Source organism: Dicentrarchus labrax, unplaced genomic scaffold, assembly GCF_905237075.1.
Source record: "Dicentrarchus labrax unplaced genomic scaffold, dlabrax2021, whole genome shotgun sequence".
NCBI classification, from domain to species: domain Eukaryota; kingdom Metazoa; phylum Chordata; class Actinopteri; family Moronidae; genus Dicentrarchus; species Dicentrarchus labrax.
Window position 1 is genome coordinate 8,827,873 of NW_026136716.1, and position 13,163 is coordinate 8,841,035.

General features: G+C 42.0%; 1 protein-coding gene across 1 annotated transcript in view; it reads right to left on the bottom strand.

The window, feature by feature from the left end:
• The window catches only part of nid2a (nidogen 2a (osteonidogen)), a 46,583-nt gene that overhangs the window by 32,692 nt on the left and 728 nt on the right, over positions 1 to 13,163 (bottom strand). The window contains exons 2-8 of the mRNA XM_051427996.1: positions 12,530 to 12,967; positions 10,823 to 11,008; positions 10,483 to 10,599; positions 1,669 to 1,770; positions 1,402 to 1,541; positions 693 to 825; positions 241 to 585 (exon numbers count right to left, since the gene is read on the bottom strand). Of these exons, the coding sequence (XP_051283956.1) occupies positions 241 to 585; positions 693 to 825; positions 1,402 to 1,541; positions 1,669 to 1,770; positions 10,483 to 10,599; positions 10,823 to 11,008; positions 12,530 to 12,967 (1,461 nt within the window). The remainder of the gene's footprint in view (positions 1 to 240; positions 586 to 692; positions 826 to 1,401; positions 1,542 to 1,668; positions 1,771 to 10,482; positions 10,600 to 10,822; positions 11,009 to 12,529; positions 12,968 to 13,163) is intronic.

Below are 13,163 nucleotides of genomic sequence, written 5' to 3' on the forward strand. Positions count from 1 at the left end.
GACGGCGCTGCCAGTTTAAATTTTTTCAGATCCACTGCAATAAGTTATGTTTTTAGAGAATTTGAACAGATTGCGACACAGGAGCTGGCATCTGCATGAGCTCTTGTAACATGAAAGAAAAGTATGGTCTAGTAGCATTAAAAGTGCCAGTAAGACCTGATGTTAAAACACGTATTTACAGTAACACGTCTTGCCTAACATGATAATTAATTGAATTAGCAGTTTAATGTTTAGTGTTACCTGTGGTTGCTGTTCCGAACTGTGCTGAGCTCTTCCCTCTGGCGCTGATTCTGGAGAATATGGGGGAGCATACTGCCTCTCTGCTGGCTCTGAACGGTACCTGGGTTCAGAGGTCAGTGGTACATCTTCGCTGCCGTACGACACCTGACGACCAGAATCCTCTGAAGGGGAGGAGGGAGCATCAGGACTTGCTGGTTGGAGGGACTCTGAGTGGTCACCACCAGAAGGGGCTGGCTGGAATTCAGGGTCCCCGCCTGTCAGAGGGTAATCGTCTTCCTCCTGGTTATCAGGGTCAAAAGTGTTGTCTGGATATTCAAACTCAGCGTACTCAGGCGTGGTGGTGTCCTAGAGGCAGAAACCACGCAGGAGTCAGAGGAATTTTCTGCATATTGTCACAAAAAAACAACTCTCGACTGTAAAATGAAGTGAATAAAACAGAAAAACTCAATTACCAGGGAGAGGCCACGTCCTCCAGGTGGTACAGTAACAAGGAGGCCACCAATGGATGCGGGAACAATGTTTTCGAAGGAGTAACGGCTCCCAGTGTGGAAAAGCCAAACACCTGGAATACCTGTATTGCCAACCCTAAGAAAGAAAGCAGTCAGTGTGAGCACACAGTCCGGTCTGTGTCCAACCTCACAGGTTTATCAGCATTATTAATTACACCTGCTCTGTCAGAATGTCTACCTGGAGAAATTATTCTCAGGTGCAAAGCAATTAGCCTGGAGACAAAAGGGAATGTGAAAGGTTTTTTTTTTTTTAGAGAAGAGAGTAAACTTTAATATCCCAGAAGGGAAATTTATCTGAGGCGCAGCACTACAATCTATTGTGACACATAAAAAACATCAGAATACCACCGCCAAACCAACATGAAGCATTTTAAAACATTTGACTATACTTATCAATACTGACAATACAGCAGCTTAAAAAGAGTAGTACTGTAGCTTACTACTTTTATAGAAAAAGTTAAATACAGCTTTTTATGTCATATAATTAACATTCATTTTGAAACAAACCTTCATAAATGTAACTTACACAACAACAGTATTGTTCAGATATTGATGTTTTTCTGGCCATGTTGCTAGCCACTAGCACACAGCTAATTCTCAAATGGCTGTAAGGAGATTATTTGTGATGGTACCTTTTGGGTTTTTTACTTACTGATAGAGGTTTTTAACACTCTGCTCGTCGCTGGTAACGCTGTAGTGAGGTCCCTCAGTTCGGGAGAAGTACAGATAAGTGACTTCTCCTCTGCTGAATCCGACTCTAGCGGGCAGCTCGATCTCCACATTATAAGACTCCTACAAGCAGAAATAAATCAGAATACCATTTTCTAACTTAACTGGTGCATCTCTACAAGTGCTGCAGTGGTAAACATGTCCACGCTAATCGAGCCGTGAATTAAGGGCTTGTGTATAACCAGTTTACCTTGGGTCGGGTCCCAAAGAAGTTCAGGCCGCCTTCAGGGTAGAGGAAGAGAACGTACGAGTCGGTCTCATCATAACCAACTACTGCCTGGAACGTATTGACCTGTAGAGAGAGACCAGAGACAAACGTCAGGACAAATGCTAATAGTTATCACTTGTAATGGTCGTTCAAGTCAAAATATATAGGGGAAAAAAATAAAGAATGGAAAGGAAGAAAGGAAAGAATGCTTTTCTGAATGCTGCTACAATCGAACTTATTGATATTACTTCCTCCTGCCATAGTTTCTCCTTAGTGCTTGTAAGGGGAGGGTGAAGCCAGAGAGCTGCAATCTGCAGCTGCAGCGCTCGATGCCACTCAACCCTACACACTGGACCTTTAAATGGCTTCCTTAATGCGCTAACTGGATCTAAAAAGTTTAACTTACTCTTATATAAGTTCAGCAGCTTACTAGCGTAGTGTAGCATGAGAAAGTGTCTAATAATAATGTTCAGCTCTGCTCGTGTCAGAGGGATGAGGTCACCTCCTGTGTGTCAGTCAGCGCAGCTCAACCACCCTCAATTATTCTAACACTCACTCCTCATATTTAAACTTCACACCTCTCCTCTCTCCTCCTCCTCCTCCCTGTCTCCTCCTCTTCCTCTCTCAGTCTCTCGCTCTGCTGGGATTCATGTTTAGACTTCTCATCCTTCACACCCACCCTCCTCCTCCTCCTCCTCCTCCTCCTCCTCTGACCACCACCACCAGTTACTGACATACTGACCTGCGTATCTGTGTTTCCAAACATCTATTTAACACAAATTAGGTTGGAATAAATGAATTGAATCAGTGTGCGTTTGATGAATCGGCAGCCTTTTCTACCAGAAGATGACTTATTTCCTACATATATGCAGAGGCGTCCGGCCCACTCTGCCTCCCAAAACCACAGCCTCCCAAACACTGATTTGGTGACTGAAGGGAAGACTGTGAGTGATCCCATGTTGTTTTCCTTTGGGACAGAATCAGATAATCTGTACGCACACACACACAAACCTAGAAATGTACACACACACACACACACCTCGGCCTCTCAACCCCCAGCCCAGATGTTGATCTCCACAGCTGTCTTCCTGTGTGTCTGGACATCTTTCATGATGATGTTACAGCATTCAAACCAGACGTTGTTACAACGTGAGACATGGCGTGCACGCACATACACACACACTTACACGAGCACGCACACAAACACAGATGTCCCTCCACCTATATTCATCTCATGTGAATGTATGTGTGTGTTCCTAATTGTTTACATCAACATCTTTAAACTATCTTGTTGTTTGTGGGCGGGGAGGACTTTGTAGCCTCCAGGCTCTGTGTAATTAGTGAGGAGGGGGTCTGTCTTTTTTTTTTCTGTCTTCAGGGAAGGAGGAGAAGAAGCTGGAGCTACAAGAGGGGATCTGCTTTTTCTTTGTCCTTCATATCCCCTTCTAAATGTCTGTATTTTTCTCTCCCGCTACCCCTCCTTCTTCCTGGGAGGAGGGGGAGGAGGAGGAGGAGAGGGGAGAGAGAAGATGAGAAGCAAAAAAGGAGGAGGGGATAGAGGGAGAGAGGTTTAGACAGATAGAGAGATGAAAGGATGCAGGGGGTGGGCAGAGTTGGGAGAGAGGCCATGGGTTTGGTTTATAATGAGAGAAATATGGGGAAAAGAGGATGTTTACATCCAAACAGATATAAAAATTAAGTCAACAAATGACAATGTGAGTCAGTTTGTTTCCATCAAAATCTTAAATGTCTATTTACCATCTGTATGATGGGATTTACTGTGCACACATAAAATGGATTGTGTTTTTTTGTGGCTGCATAGTTGACTCCCATCAGCCTCAGCTGTGCTTAGTTTTTAATGCTAATTAGCAAATAGCAGCATGCTAACGCGCTAAACTGAGAAGGTGACCATAGTAAACATTATATCTGCATGTTAGTGGAGTCACAGTGAGCATGTTAGCTTTTAACTCAAAGCACTGTTTTGTACAGAGAGCCGCCAGCATTACTGTAGGTGAAAATAATACAAAAAGAAAATTAAACTTATGCAATTATGTTTCCATAATTCTTTCACACACGTTTATTTTATCAATATTAGTTTAATTAATCAATTGTTAGTTTATTCCTCCTTAGTAAAGCAAAAATAACAGTGTTAAGTTTTCTTTCCATTTAGCTTTTCTTACTCATAAATTAAAAATCTGCATTAAAACAGGTGGATGGAAACTCATTTAGAGACACGCTGAAGGAGAAAATAATAGTATGTTGTGTAGATTTGGTTGTTGAATGTTTGAGTTTCTCTCTGAGTTTCATCCTTTATATGCTGTTTTTCACAAATTGGCTACATGTGAAAATGCCACTGTGTCGTAGTTTGTTGAGGAAAAAGACGCTTCTTTGGAAACCGTGCACACATAAAGGCTGTATTCACCTTTCTATGCATTAGGGGAACAGTTTGACATTTTGGGAAAATCCGCTCATTCATCTTCTTGAAGAGACTGAAAAAGAAAATCTATCCGCTCTCATGTTTATACACCAATTACGAAGCTACATCCTGCAGGCGGTTTGCTTAGCATACAGACTGGAATCTATCCAACGGCATATGAGAATACAAGCTCCCAAAATGTCAAACTATTCCTTTAATTTGCGCTCTCTTCTCCTCCCCTCCTCTGTCTGTGTGGTCAGTTTGCTGTGTTTGAGTCTGTCTGAGTGTGTAAAGTACTCCTGGTGTGCTTTACAGACTCACAGCTGGAAGACAACAAATTGCAGCCAACACACATCAAAGACTTTCAGCCAGAGTGTAGCTCAGCATGTATGTGAGTGTGTGCTCCGACAATCCCCCCGCCACACACACACACACACACACACAAACAAACACACACACACACACACACACACACAAGCCTCGACCTCCCTACAGGCTATTTGTCACACCTTTTTTAAAGAGTGTCCTCACACTGACCAGACACACGCACTGACGTTAATCGTCTCCGGGACCAACAAATGTTTGTTGTTAGGGTCATCCTGACTGTTTAAGGTTTAGGTGGTAACATCATCAGTCTGCTACGTTTGTCTGCTGTACTGTGGGAGCGTTAGGAAGTCTGGAAACAGCCTAAATAAAAATACAGGAAGATACTTGAGGAGCAACCAAACACACTTAGTGTAACAAAGTCAGATTCAGGTGATCAGAAGGAAAAGCATTGAACTGAACTGAACTGAACTGAACACACTTCACTGTCCTGTGTGTGATTACAATTCCCAAAATCAATCATCTAGACTTAGAGTTTTATTTTGTTGTTGTTTAGCTTTTAAATCAATAGTTTGATATGTTGTTTATTCATGCTTACGTTCTTGCCAAGAAGGAAGTAGCTCTAAAGATAAGTAATTAATGCTTTATAAGTAATTTGTTACTACTGTTTTACTGTCGCCTCCACTTGGCAGCGATGACAAAACTCCAGGAAGTCACTGCACTCGGCCAAGAAATAAGTTGTGCATATAAACTCTCATAAGAGCACAACTTCCTTATTTCGTACACTTTTTGCATTGATTAAACAAATGAGATAAAATGTGTTAATTGGTGAGCTTTAAAGATTCTGGTAGCTACATTCAGTTATCGTTGGACAGAGCCGGGCTATCTGTTTCTCTTTTCTGTTCCCACTCTTTATGCTAAGCTAAGCTAACTGATCAACCTTCTCATATAACTCTCGACAAGAAGCACAAAAAGCGGATATTTCCCAAAATGTAAAAGTATTCCTTTAAATTCGTGAATTTAATGTTAAGTTCTGTAACCATGAAAGATGGTTGTGCTTTATTGTGGAAGCCAAGGTGACATTTTATGAATACAGCGTGGGTCTATAGACTCATAGTCAACCCTTAGTGAGCAAGCATGTAACTTGAATATACAACATAACAGGCCTCATTATACTTGCATACTCTATAGCAGCTGCAAACACACATCAGGTGTCAGTTTAGTCTCACCATATTTTACTTTAGTTTGGTTTTGTTTAGCATGTGTTTATTTATTGGGATGGTTTACTCTGCCTCTATATCGTTTAGTCTACTGCCTTAGATAACCCTTAGCTGAAGATACTTTAAACTGACTCTGCATCTTTTCCGTGTTTCGAATAAATGACTCAACACTCTGTCACAAATGTTCTGAAGCATGTTATAATTATCCATCGCTGGATCCCACTTTGGTTAGCCTGGAAACATCCCGAGGAAGAGAGAGACAGAGATAGAGTGAGGTCGGGATCAATCTACTACACTTGTTTGTTGGTTGCCGGCTTTTCAGCTCGTCGCCGCAGCACAGCTGCAAACAGGCAGCGAGGGGAGAGAGACAGAGAGCAGCTGCAGTCCAGTTGCCAGCCTCACCAGAGTGCTACAAACGGAACTGCCTACAGCGTGGGAACTGGCACACACACCACATACACACACACACACAGCCCAGGCTTGTGGCCAGGAACAGTGCAGTCAGTATTTCGCTGTTGTCGTATGAAAATCCCTGCTTGCACTCTTTTGGGTGACTTTCCTGTTATAACTTCAGCTGTACTAAAAAAGGATTCCCTGCTCTCCTAAAGCCTGAGGAAATTGTATAACTTCAGGGCTTCTGAAGACTTTTTCTAAACCTTTTTGATCAACTCAAGAGCACATGTTGGGTGAAAACCATAGCTGCTTTTCCTAGATCCTGAAAGGTTTGTGAACATGAACATCTTTCAACTACAAACAAGAGCTCTATGACTGTACTAGTAATTAGTAAAGCCGCCAAGATCCCAAGCTCCTCTAGTTGTAGTCGCTGTTGTATTTAAGTGGCTATAAATGAGCTTATGGTATAGACAAGCCCAATGGTCACTAATAAACTAATTCTGTCCCATGGCATGAGGACAGAATAACATATTATGAAAGCTGAAGTTCAGTAAGATTCCTTTGAACCAGGATGCACATATTTCACGGGATGCCCCCTGTGTCACTGCAAGGGGGCCCCCAGAAACAACAAATAACACTAACAGAAACAATAGTTCCTATTGTGCTGCAGAGAAAGAAGAAAGACAAGAGAAGAGGAGAGGGCAGAGGAAGATAGGCAAAGAGAGCAATATGAAAGCCGAGGCCTAAATCCAACAGAGGAGTCCATTTATTCATTCAGTCAGCCCCATCTGACCTCCGCACAGCAGACATGTTATATGCTGTTCAACCTACAACACTTTCCTTTTTTGCACATGTAGCTTTGAAGAGAGCTCGGGGGGGAAATGGTCCGCTGTGGTCGAATGTAAAATCACATTCCACTTCAAACTGCAGCTCGAATACAGTAACGCTCTCAGGAAGGGGACTGGAGGACAGAGATGTGCAATACTGTGTAAACTGAAAGGCTTTTTTTTTTACCACTTTGAGAAAACAGTAATTATGACGTGATAAAGGGGCATTTCACATAGTTAATATGTCTTTGACTAATATGTAATCTGCACAGTTTAAGCTAGTAGCCAGTTTCTTGCTGGTCCTGTGCAGCTCGAGTCCTGCCCCCAAACCTTGGAGTGGCTTTTGGCTAGCTGTTTCCCCCCATTTCCAGTCTTTATGCAAAGCTAAGCTACTCGTCTACTGACTCTAGCTTCATATTTGGCGTACAGACACGAGAGCTGTATTTATCTTCTCTTCTAAGTCTCAGCAACAAAGCAAATGAACTATTCCTTTAATATAAGCCGGCAACCTTCCATCCTGACGTTGAGACTGACTCAACTGTGATGCATTCAGCAGTTAAGAGGTTGACATTAATGGAAGATAAAGTGTGTAACAGCATCCACCAACATGGCAGGTGTCATTGTGTGAAAAAGGATTAGCAATGTGCTGCTCAAAGTAAAGCCCGGTCAACACGTCTTAAAGCATCAACATACAGAAGGCCAGATTCTCTGTGTAAATGGCTCTGGTCATTAGCAAAGTGGGCTGGATGGCAGTAGATACAACACAGTGTGTGTTTTAGGTTTCAAGTGAAGCAATTACTTTCCAATTATGATAATCGCCTCTTTAAGACTAATTTCATAGAAAACACCCCCCCACACACACACTTTTTTTTAGGGATGTGGACTTTCTCACCTCTATTTTCTTTTTTTTTCTTCTCTTGCTCTTCTCATCCCCACATCCGACCCCCCAAACACCACACAGTCTACCCCCTCCCCCAAAACACTAACCCCACCGCGCCACCCGCAATACACATCCCGACAAACACACACCTCAGGTTAATCAGTTCACACACACATACCACTCTACCCCCAACGCACCCCACCCAGCACCTCTGGCTAATCACTTCAAAGGAAGATGCTATCAGTCAGAAGAGAGACCCACTGAAGCAAATCCCACCTGGGACCCCGACTGCTCCAATCTGACAAGCCAGACAGACCCTCTAAATAAGAAAACAAACCCCCTCTTAGCACATGTAAAAACATTTTGCACTTTAAGAGGTGGACACCAGCCTGTAATCACAATTTGGTCAACAGTGGATGAAGACTCGGAGACTTCATTCGAATATTTGAGGCTCAGATGTAGAAGATGTAATCACTGATTTGTCCATTTGGCAGCAGCGCAATCAGAATGATCCAACGTAATGTCGCAAGAGGCTTAATGCTGCGTATGCCCATGGGACTTTTTGAATGTTTAGCTTTTGATTAATCAGGAAGAAAGCACGAGGAATAAAAGAAACCAGACCATGAGAGTAAAGAAAGAGGACAAACAGATGAGTGGGAGGGAGAGAGACAGAGAGAGATCTCCCGGGGTTTTTTCTTAAATCTGCCACTCCCTTCATCCCTCCATCCCACATGCTACGAACGAGGGACAACAAAGCACTGTTTGTTTGATCGATAACTTCAGTAGGTCTGGCTTTACTTGGAGTCTCTCCCAGAGGGAAACTTACACATAAAGCCTCTAGTGCTCCTCTAGGTGACACTTTATTTTAAAGAGCCAAAATGTCTTAATAACTTGGTAAACACTTCTAATTCCACTGACTTTAATTTACTTTACTTGATATTTAGAGGACTACTCTGACTGTGGAAACAGTTGTAAAGTGCCGTCTGTGGCTTTGGGCGAAGCTTTCTTAAATTTAAAAAAACAGCCCGGATGATGTCATAGCGACGTCATCAGGGTTGCATCGTCAGCTTGAGACTTTCAAGTTTTAACAAGTAGCCGGTATTACAAACTGGAGCTGTGCAGTTTGAAATATGTGGGTGTTTAAAAGGCAGGAAAGGTCTCATGCAAGACACTTTTGAACTGCATTATGGGAAATGTAGGATTTATTGTTTTTGAAACCATAAAAGAGGCTAAAGCTCAGGATATCTCTGCAGCCTCAGTTTTGATCATTCTTTTTAAATTGTGTCTGCCGTGGTGTGTGACCTCTCTTTATGGAAGTTAAGTACTAGATCACTGAAGTAACCCTTTAATTATCCAATTAAACGCCAGCATAACTCAAACATTCTTTTGGTCGGGTCACAGAGGGTCAGATAAACATGCAAAAATGTGACATTTGTCTACAAGGAAGCACACAACTCAACAAATACGGAGAGAGAAGTTTCTAGTTTGCAATAAGTGAATAATTAATGGATATTTACTTGGGTTTAAATGGAGCTTTAACATTCCTATTTTTCCATAATTGGTGCCCAATTACATGCTTCTTTCTAGGACAATTCCTAAGAAATTCCTAGAGAATTACGGCCGTGTGAAATAAAGTGTTATCCTACTCTAGAGGGCATGAGGCGTGACTCCCCAGGGTCGCGGGAGAATTGATGGGGTGGCGAGAGAGAAAGAGAGATTTGAGGCACGATACTTAACTCAACAAACAACAGGAAGTTTGTTTTTTATTTTATTAAACGGGAAGTTAGTTAGTTTGGCCCACTGATTTGGTCCACTTGCCAATATGGTCACAGCCAACAGTTGGAGCTGCAGCAGTGGAGGCGATTCAGGTAGTTTAACCCAATTGTCACAGTACATTTATTTTTTAGATTCAGTGTGACTTAAACTTCCTGAGGGCATTATTATCTCAGATATCCATCCTGAATAAACACAGAAATCCATCTGAGAATCAGCATGTTTTTAAGTTTTCTTCACTATCAAAGTAATCCAGTGATAGTTTTGTCAATGAGTTCACTACAAACAGGAACTGCTAATCGCTAATTCTGCATACTTTTAATGGTGCCAATTTGCTAAAATGTAAGCAAACAGACTAAAAAATAACAAGACTCCAGTTGTAGCCCACGACTGAATAACAGACTCTATGGAAACATTATACTTCCTGTTTACATCCCGCAAAGCCCCCAAACTTTAGTTTCAAAACTTAGAGCGTGATTATCCCCCAAAATCGAAGTAAGACAAGGAATACTAATAATAGGGAGTGTAAGAAACTTTGAATTATCGCTGGGCTGAAACTACTGGAGGCGAGCGCTTTAATGGTAAACCAAATTATTAACTGACTGACAAACTGGGAGGGAAGTAATGTCCAACAGGGCATGAACATGTTTGTGTCTACCTGTGTGTGAACTGGAGGAGGGGATAACGAGTGGGGAGGAAGGGCGGCACTTTGATGACCCTTAAAGATGACCTTTGACCCCTTGAAAAGGTTAAGAGGAAGATTAGGAGGGGAATGGGGATTACAAATAGACCCCCCACCCCAGGCTGATTATAAGTGATGCGCATCCTCCGGTAATTCGGCATTGTGTCTCTCAGAAGAACCCAAAACACACGAGTGAGGGATATGTGGGCTGTTTACACGGTGATGAAATGAACTCATTCATTCATAAATCAACACTAGTGCTCTCAATCCAGCCGTCTTACCTTGTTGGAAGGTCCAATGGTTCGAGTTGGTTCCTCATATGCCGCAACGTTCTCCCATGTAGCAACCACAGCATGTGTAGGTGTGAATTTTGCATCTGGGAACCCTCGATGTACTTCCTGGGTGAGCAGATGAATGAATGAATGAATGAATGACGGGGGGAAAAGACAATTGGAGAGATGGAGCGTAGAATGGACTAAACTAATGGATGATGAACTGAAAAAAGGAAAAATCCGGATCTGTAGTTCAGTACAGTGCAAAGAATATTCATCTCAAAAGTCTGTATCAATCTATAATCATACAAATGTAACTGATGCCGTTTGTTTCAATGGATAAACAGACCTGGGCCACTCTGTTGAGCACACTGGGCGTTTCGGTCACCCGGTAGTAAATCTGTCCTTGTCCTCCGCTGGTGTCAATGTCAGCCAGAAACGGGGCCACCACGGGGAAATCTGTGGGGAAGCCATCATCGACATATTGCTTTTCCATCGGCAGGTCCTGGGCTGAGACGATACCATTGGTAGCCACCTAGAGACAGAGAGAGCGACTAATTAACAATGATGGCACCAGCGGTTTAATGATGGCTACCAGCGGTGTTCCCAGAGGCCACCTCGGACCCATGAGTACTTCAAAACCAGTCATAAAACACCTAGAAGACACAACTAGAACACCATAATGAACCTGTGGAACCTCCTAATGAACCCACATCCCCTAATAAACCACTGGAACCTCCTTGAGCACTGATGGAACCCCCTCATAGACCCCATGAACCACATAATGAACCCCAAGACTCCCCTCATAAACCACTGGAACCTCCTAAAGGACCCCTGGGGGCCCGATCCCCATGAACCTTTAGAAACACATTCTGGTGACGTCCATGATGTGTATAATAAGTGTCATATATATTTATATATATTTACTCAAGCACTGTACTTAAGTACATTAAGTATACATTTTTGAGGTACTTTGAACTACAACATTGAAATGCTGCTAACATGTTAATGCATTAGTAATAATATTATAATGTAATATGTAACAATATATCACTGACAGAGCCTATTCTGCTCCTTAATGAGTTACTTTTGATAATTTAGTTACATTTTACGAACAATACTTCTGTATACATCTCTTTACTTACATTTCTGGATGCAGGATATTTACTTGTAATGGAGTATTTGTACATTGTACTTAAGTAAATTATAGAAATACTTCTTTCACCACTAAGTAAGTCATTTAATTGTATGTTAATGCATCAACAATAATGATCCAACTAAGAGTAGCAGAAGTATTCAGATCTTTAACTTAAGTGAGAGTAGAAATACAACAGTGTAGAAGTAAAAGCTTTATGATTACTAGTGTCTTAAAGTACTCATTATTGGATTGGCCCATTTTATATTCATTATTGTATTACAACTATGGATGCAGCTGGTAAAGGCGGAGCTACTTTTACTTACTTTACTGACTGCAGAGTTGCATAATGCACAAATATTACATCATCATTTATTACGTATATAATAATATTTTGTCTTAATAAATTGACTCTGCAAGGTTGCTAGTAACTTAAGTTAAATGTGCAATATTTCACATGTTTTACAATATTTATGAATTGGAGCAGAAAACGGGACTGCTCAAGAAACGTACCTCAAAACAGAATTTAAGTTCGCATTATATTGCATAATAGCATAATGAGTACTTGTACTTTTACTTGTAGTCTTATAGTGTTGTAATGCTACTTTTACCTTTAAGTAAATTATACAAATACAAACTCCACCCCTGGGTTTATAAAAGTTAATTGAACTTTTATAATAGTTGTTTCCAGCACAATTGATCATTATTATTATTAACAATAATAATAATCATAAATGTGTGGTCACTTCACACGATTGCACTCTCTTAACTTCCCATTCAAACATGTGAATACCTCCACCAGCGCTCTCGGTGTGCTCATCCTACAGCTGCAAACATCACCTGCAATATGTTGAGCTTTAGAGCAGAGTATAACAGCCAAGCAACGCGCATGCACATGAGTGTTAATGAAGCTGTACTTACATAAAGCTGGGAGAACTGGGAGTCGTAGAAGTATAAGGGTTTGGGCAGGGACAGCACTTTGGAGGTTTCATCGTCGCCCTCTGCCAGAACCAAATCTCCACTCAAAGTGCCATAAGGAAACATCTCAGCCCTCTGGATGGCTGTAACCACACACACACCGCAGCTCCAGCAGAGCACACACACGGCCAGCATTGCCCCTCTCTCCATGGTAGAGCTGAGGGTGAGTGAGCAGCTCTGCGCTATGAGAGGGAGCAGCGGGGGAGAGGTACAGATGGACTGAGAGGGAGCAGCAGAAAGAAGGGGAACTCTCCTCCTCACCACCGAGCCTCTGATACTCTGCAGGGAGGGAGGGAGGGAGGGAGGGAGGAGTTTGGGCCCGCTCTCATTGGTCGGAGGCGGGTTGAGTGACGGCAGGCCGGTGCTGGAGGTAACATCTGGCTCGTATTAGAGAAAAGGCAAATAGAGCGTTTTTAATCCGGATGTAACTCTATCTGTTTCACAACAATGAAAAAAAAAAAAAGAAAAGAAAAAGACATTGTGTAATTTTTACACACACACACACACACACACACACACACACACACGAGAAAACCAATTTAAATTTTTAAATCGGTTTGAATTTCATTTAAAGACA